Below are 19,773 nucleotides of genomic sequence, written 5' to 3' on the forward strand. Positions count from 1 at the left end.
TTTGATGAACATTTAATAAGACAAGTTATTTTTGTCTCATTTTTATTTATCTATTACATACAAGTCCACCTGAACATTAAAACTATAAAAATACTTTTTGTATTATACAATAAAAATTCTTGCATAATTGTCTTATTCTATTAACCTTTCAAGTACATTATTTACAGTGATTAATTATCAAAAGTAAACAGCAAAGGGGAATAACTCCTCTCAGTACAATACAAATTAATAGAGCCCTGGCCAGGACCAGAACTCTTGACCAAATGGTCCAGATGTTCAAAAATCTGGTAAAAATACCCTTCCTTATCAAAACTTTTACTCTTTTTGCCTCTGATATACCCAACTGCAGAGAAAATTTTTAAAGAAATAATGCAATTTTACTACAGATTCACTATATTATCAATAGAGCCCCCCTCCCCACCGAGAAACACCAGAGCCTCTCACCCTGGGACAAGAAGTTTGCTCATCATAAGTAATCACGTTGTTTATCTGCTTACTAAGGAGCAGACAGGATTATTTAATAGAATTACTGCATTTTCACTAAATTATCAAGAGCCCCCCCCCCCCCTTTTCACCAGAACCCTTTACCCTGTGGCCATGAAATTCACAATTTTGGAAGAGGCATCCTTGCATATCATAACAATGTACTTAGTTTGTTTAAATAGTACCCAGGGGCAGAAAAGAAGATTTTCAAAGAAATAATTCACCTTCACTATAGGAGCTATATAGCCACACCCTAGCATAAGAACCCCTGACCCTGGGGCTATGAATTTCACAATTTTGGTAGAGTCACCCTTGCTTATCAAAAATATGTATTCAATTTGTTTCAATAATATCCAGAAGTAGAGAAGAAGATTTTCAAAGAAATAATGCACTTTCACTATATGATCTATATAGCCCCGCCCTAGCACCAGAACCCCTGACCCTGGGGCCATGAATTTCACAATTTTGATAGAGTCACCCTTGCTTATCATAACTATTTTTCAATTTGTTTCAATAATATCCAGGAGTAGAGAAGAAGATTTTCAAAGAAATAATGCACTCTCACTATATGATCTATATAGCCTCACCCTAGCACCAGAACCCCTGATCCTGGGGCCATGAATTTTGGTAGAGGGCTTATTATACTTATTACTTACTACAGTCATGTCAACAGTTTGACTGCTTGATGTCCTGGAGTAAAGAAGAAGACTTTTAAAGATTGCATTAATTTTGGTGGTTTTAGCCCCACCCCTCAGGCCCCAGGGGGGCAGGGACCATGAAATTCTCAAATTTTGTTCCCCTTCACACATAGATGCCATATGCTAAAATTGGCTGAAATTGGTTCAGCGGTTTCAGAGAAGAAGCTGAAAATGTTCAAATGTTAACACACGACGCACAACGCACGATGGACGACGACGGACAAAAACAGATAGCAATAGGTCACCTGAGTGACTCAGGTGACCTAAAAAAAAACAGGGGTGGGGTCACGTAAAAAAAGTCAACATTGCTGAATTGGATATTTCGGAACTTTAAATGTATAAGAAAACATTCTATACTCATATTGAAACATGAATTGGATGGCAATATTTTCACACTATAACTAACTTAATCGGGAGAATTTTAAACCAATTATTTGCAAAATAAAAGATGTAATGAATATTCCAAAACTTGTATGTCAACTTCATGCGTTTTAATGACACTATTTTGATGTTACAAAATCTTTCCAATATTCTATGCCTGACATCTTAGCTGATCTTGAGAAGATTTTTAAAGATATTTCCTATATATTACTATGGTAAACTTTGACCCCCTGTTGTGGCCCTGCCCTACCCCCAGGGGTCATGATTGGAACAAACTTAAATCTACACTACCTGGGAATACTTCTATAATAATAAGACTAATCATGGCTTTGCTGTTCTTGAGCAGCAGATTTTAAAGACATTTCCCATATATTCCTATGTAAAACTTTGACCCCCTCCTGTGGCCCCTCCTTACCCCCAGGGGTTAGATATGAAAAATTTGAATCTACAGTATGTAATGAAGCTTTCACATAAGTTTCAATTTTTCTTGCCCAAAGGTTCTTGAGAAGAAAATTTATAAGATGCCACAAAATCTTAATTATCTCCCCTTGAAAGAGGGTGTGGAACTTTCTGTGAACAAACTTAAATCCCCTTTACCTAAGGATGCTTTGCGCAAAGTTTGGTCAAAATTGTCCCAGTGGTTCTTGAGAAGAAATCGAAAATGTGAAAATTTTACAGACGAAGGACGATAGATGGACGCTGGACATTTTTTGATCAGAAAAGCTCACTTGAGCCTTCGGCTAATAAGTAATGTCATATAATACTGAGAATTTTTTTTTTTAAAGTCATTACTTTTGAGTTCTTGGGAATCCCCAAATTTCATCTTCAACATATCCACGTACTGTTAATTTTAAGAAACGCTAAACTTCAATCATTCAAAAATGACAAAGCATCATAAGTATGGGTGGAAAAAAAAGTACATATAGAAAATTTACATTGTTTAAACTGTATGTCAATTACAACCCACAAATACAAGCATAAAAAGAATGTCTCTGGGGACTGCAATGAACCCAAATTACCAGGTAATGAACTTCCAAAATTATTCAAGTTTATGGTTAATGAATTCTGACAATAAGCAAAATACTTTATAGTCTGATTTGGCAACGACGTACACCCTAAAATTGTATTTTTCTAGAGTATCACAATTATAGCTTGGTTTTCTGGTTACATCTCATTAAATACATGAATTTTATGTAATCAATTACTTCTACAAAACATTTGTTTTCAGAAAATTCTATAAGAGCTACTGTCTAACCAACCTATTTCCAAAACACAAACAAGGACACAATTTTAAGGTAATTTTGCCTGTTTTTTTTAAAACAAGATCCAGCCAATTCAGAAAAAGAAGCTGTAATTAATTGTTCAAATGTTAACCTATATCATAAAATTCACAACGATGAACGAAAAGAGGAAGCAATACTTAACATATGACATAAAATACAGTAAAACTTGATAAACTATTGAGGCCTGTAAATTTATTTGGCTATATCTGTAGCAAATTTACTGTACACATTTTCTTCTAGAATGACAACCAATTATAATCAATGATGTATTCAATACAAAATTACCTTAGATAACTGAAGTTTTCTGATAAAATAAATTTCAAATGTAAATTTTTATTGTTTGAAAAAGTTTGTCAGTTCATTGTTATAAATTTCGAGATCTTTAAAAATTCAATATTAAAGATGTAAATAATATTATAGTTATTCTCTACAGGATGCTAAATCAATTTGCTATACGTTTATCTGTAAATTCACTATATCAGAGTTTGTCATAACCATAAATTTTGACAGGTATTCTAAAACACTTCACTAAAACTGTAAATTTTCTCTATGTGCTACACTCCCTATATGTACTAGAAAAATTCACTGTAGGAATAATCATTCACTGTCAGTTGACTTTTCAAAGATAGATACTTATTCTATGAATAGATTTGAAATCTATGAATTTCATAAATTTCTACAAGTTTTGTTTAATGGATACATATTTAATCTCTATTTAAAAAAACATTCATATGTAAACTTAAAATTCATTTTTATTTACATTTCAGAAACATTAATAATCATAAACCCCTTACAACTTCCAATAGTTAAGTACCAGGGCCCTCTTTTACAAAAGAACTTATGACTAAAACCAAAATATGTTTTTGCAAATTATTGTCTTCTTAAAATTAATGTTAAATAACTAATTTTTTAAGAATTTAGAAATATATTTTTAAAGTTGTTTTTATCTTAAATACTGAGTACACAATTTGCTAAAACCAACTAAAATATCGATCCTAGTCATATTAGTTCTTTTGTTAAACGTGGCCCAGAATCCTCAAATATAACCTGACAATTTTTGTTAATGGTCATTTACACTTGCATCACATGGAATGTTGGTTAAGGTCTTTTCACAGTTGGAATTCTGATCCAATTTTTCTAATCTTCCTTCTGAGTTGCGCTTTGCCATTTTCTCTGCAATTACTGAATTTTCCACTGGAAGATAACAGCACCATTCTTCATGTTTGTCAGATAGGAACTCCATACTGTCCAGAAACTTTTTTCCACTAAACCCTCCTACAGCAAACAAGCGCTTATCACAGGTTACCACCCCCACATTAGCTCGAGGAATGCTTAGTGATGGACCCATTACCCAGCCTCGGTCAGGGGTCAAGATCTCAGTGGACTTGAGAGACTGTGACCCATCACTGCCTCCTGTCAGGTATATAGTGCCTGTAAGTAATTCAGATAAAACCTGTATTTACAGCCTACTCAAGATATATTGAATATCAGGAGACCATTGAAAAATGTTTAATACATTTGAATTTCAATATAACCCAAAAAGCTATAATAAACATTGAACTTGCATTGTGTCACACTTGTCTATATTCATTATTATTTTTTTTAAATATAAACACAAACATATTTATGTGTTTAAATATGATATTTTAATTAAAATTAATACAAATGTATGGATTTTTTCTTTTGACATTTTATAAAATCGCTTGGTCAAAGTTATTGTTTAGAACATAATTGTCAATTAGCAACTTGGTCTTTTAAATATGTTACATGCTCATTATTTACAGTAGCTTAAGTCATGTTACAACAACGACAACGATGACAAAGCCAACAACAAACAACGGACAAATTTAAATCAGAAAAGCTCACTTGAGCCTTCAGCTCAGGTGAGCTAATAATGGCAGAGTGAGCATGATTAAACAATCTTGTTAAATTCTCATTACAAGTATACTTTGAAACTGTAAACCATTATTTGCATGCAAGAAATATCTGCAAGCTACACGATTTTCTTTTACTTGCAAAATATTCTCGCTGTGAACCAATTATGCTTTTTATTTGTTTCCAGTGGAACATCTTCTCAGTCAAGAAAATTAATCATCATGGATAGGTTTCAAACCAAGAAATTGCAAATAAAAGATGCCATGAATAATAATTGGTTTACCGTTATCGACTGAATTATTTACACAGAATATATATTTATTACACAGGAAACACTGTGTGGTTTGCTTTCTATATACAAGAAAGTCTGATCATGTGACAAACTTTACGTCATTAAAAATTAAATGTCAGCAATAATTAACTGATTTAATTAGTACAGTCAAAACTGTCTTAGCGAACACTCGAAATCAACAGCCACTCACGATCAGTGGCCACTTTCAGTTCCCCCGACGATTTTTAATATATTTTTTAACTGAATAAACGGCCACCTGTGTAATGTGGCTAGCGGCCACTCAAATCCTCACCCACAACCTTATTTACACTGTGATAGGCAGCCATTTCATCCATTGATCTATCACAAAACACATTTAAGCAATTAAATAAATTAGATACGCAGAACTCTGTTTGGGTTAATGATAAAATTAGCTTTTTCTGTTAGATCAGTTGGTCACTTTTTGAATTTACAGGTAATTATTTTTCAAGACTGATGATTGAACATAAAAAAAGAATTAATTAAGTCACAATAAATATTCTTTCTCATTGCTAAAAAAATTATTTCTTAAAGCTAGATGCATGGAAAGCAAATTTTTGACTTGCCTAGATAGCCGAGCAGTCTAGCGCGCTGTTCCTGTACTGCTAGGAGACAGATTCTGTAGGTTGAGAGTTCAACCCCGGGCTTGGGCGGAAGTGGGTATCCATATAAAAGTGAATTTCTTTGTGCTTTCTGTATTAATATTTCTTCACTAAGGGTAGTTATGTTAGTTTAAGAGTTGTTGTAAAATGTGCTTTATAAATAAAAATTAATTTCATTACAACGTGTATTGGTAACGATCCTCTAATAAAACTATAATGTCCAAATAACTGTATCTCACTTCCATTCTCAATGACCGTGTAGTGTAGGACAGCGCCGTGAGAATTCCATCGGCATCGAAAGAAAGTTTTTTGACTTGCCTAGATAGCCGAGCGGTCTAGCGCGCTGTTCCTGTACTGCTAGGAAACAGATTCTGAAGGTCGAGTGTTCAACCCCGGGCTGGGGGGGGGGGGGGGGGGGGTATCCTTATAAAAGTGAATTTCTTTGTGCTTTCTATATAATTATATATATATATATATACAGGGTGTTTCAGAAAACATGCAACCATTCACTTTCCTCTCTTTATTTATATGCAAATAGAAACATATGAAAGTTTTATATAAAATTATGCTAAAAAGGCCAAAGTTTTTATTAATAACAAAAATTTAGAAAAAAAATTACCATTTGAATTAATTATGACGTCATATTTGACATCACTGAAAAAACAGATAATTTCATTCTTAATGTGGAATTTAATAAAAAGCAATCATCAGGAGTTCCGAAACTGCTTTAGCAGAGCATGTAACCAGTTCCTGTGATTCGGACAAAGAAAATAAGGTTTACAGAATGCAAAGAACTTACTAATAGTAATATAAAGTGGAAGTTGTATAATTAAATCTGTAAAATTTTGCAGCAAATGGAAGAGTTCATGCATGAGCAAAGAAATTCAAAGAAAAAAAAATGAAGAAAAAGACAATTGGAACACATGAAAACATTCAGAATGTTACAAAAGAGGCATTGTTCCACAGACTTACATGAAATCCTTCTGTAAAATAACTGAGTTTGGGAACAAATTGAGCAAGTCAAGTGTAGATCAGATGCTGAAATATGTTTTGAATCTTAAACCTTGGGCTTGTTAGAACAAATGTTTGGAGGACTATTCAACTCTTTCAAATCTGTTAAATTGGGTCTCCACACTCACCTGACTTAACATCCCTTGACTTTTATCTGTGGGGATATTTAAAGGTCAAAGTTTTTAAAATAACCCCCCCCCCCAAAAAAAAAAAAACAAAAAACAAAAAAAACAAATGAACTCAAAATGGTTCGAAAAATGAGACCTGATTCATTACCAAGAGACTCTCTGCAATATCAATGAGAACTTCCTTGCATCGGATAGATTTATTCATTCAGCAAAAATGACGCCATTTAGAACATATTTTTTAACTGAGTGAAATTTTATGAGTTTCCTTTTTCTTTTGTAATTCATTAACTATTTGCCATATTAACTTTATTTTCATAAGAAAAAATCTTGAAATTGTGACTTTTAATTTGATATGTTGGTGCATGGTTTTGGTTGAAACACCAGTAAAATTTAATCAATCAAAATGGTTGCATGTTTTCTGAAACACCCTCTATATTGATGACATGCACTTTTATCTATCTCATATAATTCAGAATAAGACTGTAACTAAACCCATCTATATTAATGCAGACAATTATTTTTTCTCTAGATTCTCTACGATTTGAATGCCAAATAACCCAATTTCCAAGTTTCATTTTCAATATAAAAATATTACATACACTAAAATGGAACTGAGCAATAGAAAATCATAATACTGTTTACAGTTTTAAAGCCTTTAGGCCAACATCTTTTTATATCCTGTTTTACGGGAGCGCTGACCCTAATGTGGGCTAAAATGAAATAAAAATAAAAGTCCCTAATTCAAGTTTTATTTTTATTTCTTCCGCCGATAGTTTATTTATAGTCACTGAAAAAACTAGATATCATTGAGATGGTGGCCATCTCAAAGGGCCCTGCTTTCAGCAATGAACATGGAAATGTAAGGTAGCTGAAAAGGGTTTATTTTGAAGAGAAACATTTGTGTACTATTAAGGGATGTGTTTTTTGAGTCTAAAGGGCTTCTATGTTATCCTCGTTATAATAAAAAATGGCACGAAAATCACGAGTGCTCAACACCTTCCATCAAAAAACAGCACTAAAAAATCACGAATGCTGCATATCCTCTATGAAAATTGTTGCATATCCTCTATCAGAAATATGGAAGGAATATCACAAATGATCCATACCCTAAGTCAATTGGTAAGGTTTGAGGCTGACTGGACTTAAGGGAAAGAAATTATGCACCGAACAAAGATTTTAAACATAGAGGCTATTTTTGAAATTGACCCTTGACCTAGAAACTTCGTTCAAGGTCACTGCACATCCACTGACAAGTGGCACTCTGTGAGTGAAGTATGAGTCACATTGGACCAAGGGGAGAAAAGTTATGCTCTGGACAAGGACTTTTCATATAATTCTGCTATGACCTTTACCTTAGACCTAGAAACATGGTTCAAGTCACTGCACACCCTTTACCCAAAGGCACTCTGTGGGTGAAGTATGAGCCAGATTAGGCCAAGGAAAGAGAAGATATGCTGCGGACAAGGATTTACACAGAGAGGCTATTTTTGACCTTGACCCTTGACCTAAAAACTTCATTCAAGGACACTGCACATCCATTGACCATTGGCACTCTGTGAGTGAAGTATGAGCCACATTGGATCAAGAGGAGAGAAGATATGCTCCGGACAAGGATTTTTCATATAATTCTGCTATGACCTTGACCTTAGACCTAGAAACATGGTTTAAGGTCACTGCACACCCTTTACCCATAGACACTCTGTGGGTGAAGTATGAGCCAGATTGGGCCAAGGAGAGAGAAGATATGCTCCGGACAAGAGATCTCAAACGGACAGACGGACGGACGGACAGACTGATCACTATAGGGCACCCGCAGAGCAGGGCCCTAATAAAAGAAATATAAATAAACTTTTCACAAGCCTTTCAAAATGCAATATGTCATTGGCTGAGGTAAATATATTCATCCAATCACAGTAGTTGAAGCTTGAATAGTCACTGTAAGCGTAGCCCCAAATGTCAGAATCAGAGGGTTTGATATATTTTTAAATAGTCATTTTAAAAAGTGATGTGTCAATGTCATATATTAGAAAAAGTATAAATTTCAGATAATTCACTTTTAATGAAAGATTGAATGAAATAGACGAAACAGTAATCTTGATCAAATGTCATGAGGAGGGCCACATGGAAATCCAGGTTCTGTCAAATAATATATATATATAATATATATAAATTTCAGATAATTCACTTTTAATGAAAGATTGAATGAAATAGATGAAACAGTAATCTTGATCAAATGTCATGAAGAGGGCCACATGGAAATCGAGGTTCTGTCAACCGCTGGTATTGAAAGGTTTTGAGTACGTATTATCTTTGACAATTGCTTCAATACATTGAAATATGTGTTGAAGATTTTTTTAAACTTAACTTTAAGACAATAATCAGGGGTAGACAAATGGAATATTTCAGTACTTGCCCTCGGACAGGTTACCATCGTAAAATTGCTTGTCCTACCAAAAAATATGCCCACCTTTTTCTCAACTAACATTAAATTAAAGCATTATCATTAACATTTGGGACCAACTTAGACCAAAAATCAAGTAACTTTCCCATGGAGAAAGAGCTAAAGCCGCGAACCATCATATTTGGCCCTGTGTTTTTCACAAAAATAAAGTTTCGGTTCAAGAAGAGTACTATACGTTAAATATTAGAGGACAACATTCTTCTTTTCCATACATAACTTATATCGTTATATAATGCGCCATTAAACACGTGCGACGGTTGGAAAATGCGACGGTTTCATAAAAACGTTAAAAAATGCCGTTTTTTCGACAGATTTTCCCAAAGTTAGATGTGGCCACAGTCAAGAACAACTTTTATACTTCCCATAGATATAGATATTACCGATACAAATCTTTATGTTTAATATCGTTGATGTTCGTGGCTGTGGCCAATATGAAATTTGATTTTATATTTAAATTTTGATGGATCAAATAATCCTTAATTTGTAGATCAATCGTTTACATTCAATTCATGTAATAATAAAAAATATAAATTTCACAAAATATGCTAGAAAATCAGTAAATTGTTCATCTAAAACGCTAAATGTGAAAAATAGTCAACTACATACATTTTCTGAAATATATGTCTGGAAAAACTTTGTGGTTTTTACTATGACTAGGTCATTATGTATGACGTTACTAGTAATACGTCAGTTGTGACGTCATAAAGGCTGTAAATTATTTGGGATGTTGCTGAAAAGCTTTTAACGCTCTAGATAGTGCCCCTACATGTATTTACATGTATATCACTGGCGGATTTAAGGGGGGCGTGGGGAGCGCACGCCCCCCCCCCCCCTAAAATTTTCAAGTATGATATGACTAATATCAATAATGCCATACTTTGGTATATAACAAACCAATACCGCTATTTTTGTGCCTGGTTTTACTCTTAAAATACATGAAAACCCAGGAGCTTCCGGGGGCTTCGCCCCCTGGGCCCCCTCTATTCAAAGTATGATATGACTAGTATTAATAATGCCAAACTTTGGTACATATAAACTAACCAATACCCCTATTATTGTGCCTGGTTTTACTCTTAAAATACACGAAAACCCAGGAGCTTCAGGGGGCTTCGCCCCCTGGGCCCCCACCAGGGCTTTGCCCTGGACCCACTGGGGTCCTTAAGGCGGCCCCCAGACCCCCTGCCTGCACAAAGTTTATCCACGCCCCCCCTAATCACAAATCCTGTATCCGCCCATGTATATGATTTAATTACATGTAAAACCCCACTGGATGATACCATCAAATTATAAGTTATCAGAAATTCCCCCCGCGGTGTCTTTCTTTACTACACCTCCCCTCCCTGAAATAATTCAAAATACTGTTGTTATTAGTGTTATCAGGCATGACTTAAATTGTAAACAAATTAATAGAGAGTGTAGCAAAGTTATCACGCTATACCTTTTTAAAACAAGCGAAATAATAATGATATGGGTTGCTGTCCAAAGTGAAAATTAAAAAAAAAAATTGAAAAAAAGGAATGAAAAAAATACGCATTAAGATAATCATCTGCATTTCCGCACCGAAATCCACCTTTTTTGTGTACATGCAGAAGAATCATCTCAGTTGATTAACAAAATTCAGTTATATTGATGGCTTATACATTCTGATACAAAATAATGTATAGTTATAGTATACAATTATGAGAGCACCGATATCGGGTTTCGTCAAAACACTTGCACATGACGATCCCACGCCCGTGATCAAAAACAAAAGAATATATCGGTATATTTTTGATATGTCTGTATTTATTAAAATCGAAGTGAGGCTATTGATGCATATGTACATAAAACATATACCCGATCTTGTCATCCTTTGTGAAACATAATTCAAATATACATGTACCCCCAGTGAGTAAAATTGCATTAAATGCATGTCGTATGTCTTAGACATCAGTATAAAATGTTTATGCATTTTTTGTACTGTGCTCCAAATATTTCATTGTAACTAACACAATTTAATTATTAGTATAGTTATGCTTCAGATCGTCAGTCAGTGAAAGGGTAGTGATTATAGGTCTATTTAGACAAAACATAAATTAAATAGATAAGTACACTACATATAATTTACCCAAAGTTTTAATCCGTCATCATCTCTTCATTGCAACTTTTAAATTATTAGTATACGGTTTTATCTAAGAATTCAGCGATGTGATAACACATGGAGAGAGAGAGAGAGAGAGAGAGAGAGAGAGAGATCTTAGAATGTGTTTTAAAAAACAAATCAATAAAACGGGAATATGTTCTTTAAAACGTATGGTCGTAAGTTGTTTACAGCTAGTTTTTTTTTAACCCAACGAAGTAGATTTTTTTTGGATCATAATTTTTACTCTTTTTTTAAAATCTATTGTCAGCTTATTCTGGTTAGTACACTTGTACCTCCTCCCTCAGTATAAACTATTAGTATCATGATATGTAGAATGGTAGATCCAAGACTTCCAGTTGAGATTTAAAAAAAAGAGGGGGGGGGGGGTACAAACTAATGGCAACAAAATTTTCATCTAATGTAGTTATTTTTATTTTATTCTCTTAGGTTGTCTTGAATTTAACTTTCTTTATTGTTAATTAATAGAAATCAATCTAGAAATTGAAAATTGTTAAAGACTTTCTTACTCCTCTTATTTTTTCCTCAATGAGAAGGGGGGTGGGGACTGGTTTGGCAGCACCTCTTTTCACGAAAAAAAATCATAAAGAAAATTGAAAAAAAAAATATGTACGGACAACTCTTATTGCTTCTCCGAGTAAAATATTTTTAAGCAAGCTTTTGTTGATTAAAATCAATCTTGTGCTGATTGTGAGACAATAAAACAAGGATAAATGAACACCTGTACATGTATTTCAATTATGATAGTGACCCACATATCAGCAATATCAGTGTAGCTCTACTCTTTTTATAAACCATAAAAACCATAATATGCAAATGAAATCGAAAGTGTGGATTTTACACAATGCTTAATCTTTTGATACATTTACATGGAAAATAATCATAGAATTTTCGCAGACTCTACCTTTACAAAATCCCTGCAGATATTAAGGTATTTGGAGAAAAAAAAATCGAATATTTTGCAAAAAATGGGGGGTGGGGGTTCCAGCAAATACTGTTAAATATATAATAATGGACAGTGACGAGTGATTTTTTAACAAATTTATTTTTCTTAAGAATATTTTTTGAAGTGTACTCTACTGTTTTCCATATTACTCCAAAGAAACTTACATTTAGGGCTAGAATGTTTTGATGAGTTCTGTTTACTAATTAAACCATTCTGATAAATTGCGAAATCCCTTTCCAATTAATCTAAAATTTTCCCTGTTTCTGTATCGAAAACAAGGTTCAAATTATTGTTACAAATGAATAAATGGATTAGAAACAAGTCCTTCCAACTTTTTCCTTCTTCCTCTTGTCCAAATATACGTTAAAATACTCGCAATATCAGGATCTAAGAATTTTGCATTGAAAGTCTCTTTCAATTTAAACAAAACTTTTTGCAATTATACTTTTACCTACAATGTACATGTAGTTATAGAATTACCTCTTCAGTTCCGAAACATTCGTTTCAAGATCATTTCAGGTATGTTGTCAATTATTTTTTTTCCCGACTGCCCCCTTCCCAACTTTGAAAAACGATACTACGTGCCTGGACGCACATGCCAAAGATCAGCTTAATATCTGCTGGCCTGTAGGGAAAAATCCGGAAAACTTAGTTGGTCAGACTATCTGCATTTGAAGCATGTCGTATATTGTTTATGATGATCTATACACAATACTTCACTAGGAGCGAAGCATCGCTCAAAAATGTGTTGAAGGGATATAAATAGAATGTTCCTTTTTTAAATATTATCATAGGGACCAGGTAGAATGAAAATATTCCAAGACAGTCACACAGATTATTATACTCCCGCTTGAAAAGTTGGGGTATATAGTGATGGGGGTGTCCTTTCCGTCCGTCTGTGCGTCCGTCCATTACGCTTTGGGGTACACATCTCTTATCCGCAACTCCTCCTATACCACTCAATAAAATTTAATGATACTTTCGCAGAATCTTTGTTAGATAGTGCCATTATGCACCTCCTATTTCATTTTCTGATCGGACACATATTTTAGGTATCCAATAGCAAAACATAGACACTGCCATTCTTTAAATAATATTTAGGGTACCCATCTCTTATCCGCAACTCGTCTTATACGCCTGAATAAATTAAAGATTTAATGATACTTTCACAGAATCTTTTTACATTGTGCCATTGTGCACTTCCTTTTTCACTTTTGGTCAGACACATATTTCGGGTCTCCCATAGCAAAACATGGACTTTGCCATTATAAATATATGATAGGCGGGGTATCATTTTGTGAGCTCAGTGCTCACAGTACCTCTAGTTTTTACTTCATGTATCTATATAATTCAATCAGTTAAACACGAGGTTACCATAAAGACGGCAAGTAAAATCAAGTTCCAAATGCTTTTAATCGTCTTAAAGTAATTATGATCTTTATTATATTATTAATACTAGTTTTAATTCAAAGTCACATATTCATACATGCAAAATCGATCAAGGAAATTTTTCCGCCCTACGACGTTACGTTACAGAAAATGACGTTCTACTAGCATTTTTCTTTTAAAACACCACCATACTTCAAACTCTCTTTTTCAAAAAATATAATCGATATCGAAAAAAGAAAAACGGCAAAGCAAAGCTAAAGGTCTTCACTATTAATTGACAAAAACCCGTTAATTTTTGACACAGGGCCATTTTTGATGGTTCGTGGCTCTTGCTCTTTAGGGGTGTCCGAGAAATTTCTTATTCTAGGGAGACTTCTAAGGTCATCAGACATTATTATTGAGGGGGCACAAGCATGTAGCAGCTATGTTTTCTATAGTATTCTATATATCGGCAAAATTATTGGGGAGCACGGCCCCCCCCATGCCCCCCCCCCGTTCCTACGGCCATGGACTCCATATTTAAATAAGAGACAAATTTAAAAACAATTTAACCATAGAAACGTGAGGTTATAAAAGCTCAAAATCAGTGAAAATTTTTAATTTGAACGTAAATAACATATATCATGTACATTTACCTCAATCTCGTATTATTATTTTTCAAGCTTAGATACGCCATATATAGCTTTAAATGAAAACACAATACATATATTATATCTGCATTCATTTATTTTAATATGAAAAACACTCCTGAATGTCGATTGCGGGTCATCATCTCAAGCCACGGTCCGGAGTCCGCATATAGCTCGAATCGGAGAGGATCTTACATTTTGGCTGTGGTTTGCGACCATGATTGCGGGTTCGACTCCATGAATGTGTGTGTTCGCCAGTCAACACCTCCAGTTTAATAACAGCAGCATGTGTTCGTATTGTGTGTATTCGCAGAAGGAATTTTACATTTTGACAATAAAAAGGTCTAAAATCCTCTTCAACATTTTTGACATGACATCGATACCTCCCATGTTTTACGTCTTGTGTAAATTTTAACAACACATGAACATGATGAATGGGTTAATTCTATAGAGGAGTTCCGACCGAGTATTCGATGTAGTGGTCAACTGCATCGAAAGTGAATAGGGCCCTACTCTGCTGTGAATCATTATATTTTAACAGTGGTAACACAAACAGCATTTGAGTATATGGTTTTCCTTAACTGAAAAAGCACTTGTCCACGGGCAGGTACCACTTATCAAATAACTTGCCCGCCAAACAAAATCGGTTGTCCCGGGCGTCGGACAATGCTATTTGTCTAGCCCTGATAATGTTTCCTTTCACAAGCAACGACAGAACAGAACACTTTAGAACTGGTAGAAAGTGGTGTGACTGAGGAAATTCGAGTCACAATTTTCACTTGTTTTATGACAAATATTGGAATTCAAAATTACCTAAGAAAACGTATGCTTGATTGACACAAGACATTATTTCCTTTTTTTTATCATTTCATGGAATTTTGCATGCTATGTAACAAATTAATGTACATCAGCATATTAATATCAGCTGATATAGTGTATATGTATCTCTTGTTTAGTAAAACAATTTTTTTTACCACTAGGAAAAAAAATTCTGTCCTAAATTAAAAATAAAAATTTTTATTGCATTTTTTCATTTTATTTTTGTTTTTCTGAATGACTGCTTAAATTTCGAGCTTTTATTTTAATTTTCATTTTGACCCCCCAACTCAGATTTTTGAAAAAAAATCCCCATAAAACAGAAAATAAAAAAATGTTGGCCTTAGATATAAACTGAAATCTAACACTTGAAAGAAAGAAAATATATCTATAAATTAGATCTGGTTATTTCATTTCATAAAAATATTATAGTTTTGTTGTTAAATTATTTACAACACAAGATACCCTATATACTCTAGGAGTAATAAAATATGTGAAAAGGCGATTCTGTGTGAAATATGGTTCTGCTCAATGTTTCTTCTGAAAAAGAATAATTACAATAATGAAAAAAAAATTGCAGAGGTCCGTTGGTGTGTCAGAAAAGTATTACTGTACTCAATTATATACAATCATGCACATTCAACTGACGTCTCTAATTTTCTTTATAATTCATTAAAATAACTACTTCCTTTGAAGCCCTCCCCCCTCCCCCTGTCTTGAGATATATTGGAAGAAGCTGGCGCAAATAGGCATTTGAATTATATTCATTATAAATTTAAACCCAGAACATGTTAAGTTACAGTATATGCAGAATTTCATATTCTGCCATGGTAGATTTTTACAATATGAAATTATGATACTGAAATGTTAAAGAGCCAGGTACATTAGTAGTGAAAATCGGCCTTTCTTTGAAAATTTAAAATAATTATAAAGAAATGACTTGGGGATGTACACTTTATAAATATATCAACAATTTTTATCTATCTTTTATACTTTCGTTGCAATAGCCCTCTAAAAATGGAATGTATTTTATTGCATTTAACTGTTTTGAGCACTATGACGTCATTATTGCTGTCAATTTAGAACATTTAAATAACAACTTTAATGTATCAATATACAATTATGGACTCTTCGGTGGTGAATATGGTTTGTTATTCACCAGAAAAATATCAATATTGACCGAGGCGAAGCCAAATACGGCTTCAAATCCAGTGAATATGTAGTATTATGAACTGTTTGCGTTTGTATAGATTATATAGGACTATTTATAGACTATATAATAATGTATGTTATACATAAAAAATCTTATATTAAAATGTTTACATTGCATAGTTTATTTACTTCAAAGAAAATATTGCACAAAAAAAAATGTTTTAAAGAATTAATGACCTCCATAGTATGGATATACCTGAATATCATACTGCAGTAAAAATTGCTTGCATAATGTGCAGTCTGTTTTTCGATCTTCACAAATAAACTTATTTTTTCAGGAATGTTTTAAAAAAAATAAAGAATGCAAAAGGATCCATGAAATGAAGCTTTTATTAACAAACAAGAACAGTAAAAGAAGAAATATATTTACTTTAGCATTATTTTTTTATCTATTTGCACTAAGGTTCAAATTATAATATTATAATACTAGTACCGAAAATCGCCCTTTTTGAGATCAATCAATACAATTTTTAAAAAGTATTAAATTACTCATGCAAAAGACATGAGAGATCAATGGGCAGCAAAAAAATTTGGAATTATATCACCTGGATGTAATGATAACTCAGGCTCGAAGTATTGGGGAGGGGGGCTGTCCTTTTTTTTTCTTTTTTTTTTTTTTTTCCGAACATTACCTTTTCTATCGAAAATGTCCATTGAAGGGCTAGTTGCTCCCCTCCCCCAGTTTTTGTTGCAGGGTTAATTGGTGATGTATGAAAAAAAAATTGATGTGGAAGAAGTTGAGAATTTAGACCTCCCTCTCATGAAATAGGACTTTCAAGTTTGATTCTGCCCTCCCCCCTCCGCATTTCAAAACCAATACTACATGCCTGCAACTTAAGAAATATCTATTAAAATTCATTCACTTCAGAATCTTGAAGTTCTGAGTTACTCCAAGGTTTTGTTTAAAGTAAAAATGTATTCTAGGTCACTATTGCACTGAGAAAGGGAGGAAGGGGGAGGGGGGGTGTGCAAGTAAGCTACTGGTATAACAAATAACCAAAAACAAAAAAAAAAATCAAAGTTGACCCTAAGGTTCCTTGTGAACTGTATTAATGTCAAAGTTAACTTTTTTTATTTGTCAAAACTCATACATATAGTATAGACTGGATCTAAATTACATATCTTTGAGTCAGAGTCAGGCTCTAGGTGACATTCCTTCATCATTTTCATCAGCATTTTCTTTTAGTTTACGATGACCTTGCAAATTGATCTTTGAATTTGGACCACAGACAAAGGTGTCAACTAACGAAGAATAAATTAAAATCATCTTCCTAACTTATCAACAGGGAACTTGCTAAGTTATTCAAAACAGCTGATGTAAATTCAAATACAGTACAATTCGTTTATTATCATAGTTTATTTGTCAGGCCAAAACTTTATAATAAGCGACTTTTATAATAACCATAGTCGGCTGAAATTCATGTCGGACGGCTGACGATACGACGTTTGTGTAAATTATTGGATGTATTATACATCTTACGTTACATATAATTTCGATTTTTTAGGTTTATTTGAAATACAAGTCAACTGACATATCATTTCACAATATTTACTTACTGTTTCAACTTTTTATTATAAATAAATTCACTTAAATAAAGCTTAATACGCTTCAAACTTAATCTTCTAGATCCCTTGGCATCCATCTTGTTTATTTTGATCTACTTTCATTTTCAATTTATTGTCAATTCAAATTACCAATGTTTCGTTTCGTTTCGTTTTTTTTTTTTTTTTTTTTTTTTGGTCACATATTAAATAAATTAACACAGCAACAAAGCATGCATTCAAATTGTTTCTTTTATTCATCCAAAGTAGACATAAAAAAATTACCTATTTACACTTAATGTCGCCGTATAATTAAAATTAATTGATACACTGATGAGCATATGCATTCAAAGCCGCTTGGACAGACTGGTGAAAGAGTTAATTTCACTTAATTATTCCTTAATTAATTGGGTAGTTTTGTAAACGTAATTAACTATGAACATTGATCCAGACACCAAGCGTAAGAAAGCTTGGGTTAATACTGACACTAAATTTAATTTCAACACATTTGGTAAAACGTATTTATTACGAACGTACAATTCAGGATTAACATAGGAAGAAAATAAGTTATGAAAAAAAAGAGTTCGTGTTATCCTGTCATGTACTTCATGAAATAAACAGACTCCCTGTCAATCGCTCAGGTAAGTGCACTGAAGTGTGACTAATCTCCCCAGTCTTTCACTATCGGCAAATTTCAAAGTGAAAGTCAAGCCATTGTGTATAGACAAGCGACAGTGCATGAACCACAGGTGTAGATAGGTGTTATCTTTTGTTTTGTTGATTGCCCCAAGAGTGAAAAGGTGTGAAAAAAATATTACAGACGGAAATTTTCTATTATAGTAAGCGAAGTGTATACTTTTACCTATGATAATAACAGACGAAATTTATAATGAATTATTAAGAAATGGTTTTGTGTTTCAGATATCTATGATAAAAAAAGAAGTATGATATAAAACCGGTATGATAAAAAACGAATTGTACTGTAATAGTAATGATAAAATTTAATTTCATTTGTTGAATGGGGAATTCAGACAATACTTTTCTTCAAAAAATTTGTGAAACATGAGATCAATTGCTTTGTCAAATGAGCTAAAAAATATTTCGATTATTCCCAGTTATTTTAACAATCATTAATTATGTCTCTGACGCCGTTTTTACCATATCAACACATAACTTTATGATTGGATGCTATTCCATTTTCATGGGTATTACTTATGATTTTTCTTAACATATCTATCATCCCTCCAATAATCGATATTAAAGATATCAGAAAATGAAGACAGTCAACTCATCTCATACACGACATATTTAATTTTTATTAAGCTTTAGATTGATTTATAATAATATATTTTTTCAACCCTTCATTAAAAGGTTGTAACATTTCAACCCTGGGCCATACGCAATGTCTGTGACCTTAAATATGGTGATTTTTTTTTTTTTTAACAAAAAAGTTATTACGTTGGGTTGTCTTAAGTTGGATGCAAAATACAGCTATAAGGTTACCAGTGTCTTGAAACGCCGGGATTTTCAAAATAACTGTAAGCATAAGGTTAAACAAACATGACTTTAAATAACGCATCAACCAGAGTCATGTTGAATTCATTCTTCTCGTGGTTTCAGCTTAAGAACTTGACTGTTGATCATTTAGGGACAAACAACAACAAGATATTAAGATCTGAAAATAATTCTCCTGAGTCTTTATATTGTAATGCTAAATATTTTCTATATCCAAAAGACAAAACTGTACGTGTACATGAATTAACATATTCAAAATTTAGCGCAATGACTTCCTATGGACTAGATGGCGTAAACCATAAATTAACACTACAGATTTAGGGGCCTTGCATTGTATTCAGTTGTTTTATTT

At 33.1% G+C, this 19,773-nt stretch overlaps 1 protein-coding gene across 1 annotated transcript in view; it reads right to left on the reverse strand.

The window, feature by feature from the left end:
• Window positions 1–3,579: 3,579 nt before the first annotated feature.
• The window catches only part of LOC133192071 (influenza virus NS1A-binding protein homolog A-like), a 204,720-nt gene continuing 188,526 nt past the window's right edge, over window positions 3,580–19,773 (reverse strand). Inside the window, exon 12 of the mRNA XM_061327915.1 lies at window positions 3,580–4,276. Within this exon, the coding sequence (XP_061183899.1) occupies window positions 3,906–4,276 (371 nt within the window). The 3' untranslated portion in view covers window positions 3,580–3,905. The remainder of the gene's footprint in view (window positions 4,277–19,773) is intronic.

The sequence above is a fragment of the Saccostrea echinata genome, unplaced genomic scaffold (assembly GCF_033153115.1).
Source record: "Saccostrea echinata isolate AGI-Se365-2 ecotype Australia unplaced genomic scaffold, CSIRO_AGI_Sech_v1 ptg000025l, whole genome shotgun sequence".
Taxonomy (NCBI): Eukaryota; Metazoa; Mollusca; class Bivalvia; order Ostreida; family Ostreidae; genus Saccostrea; species Saccostrea echinata.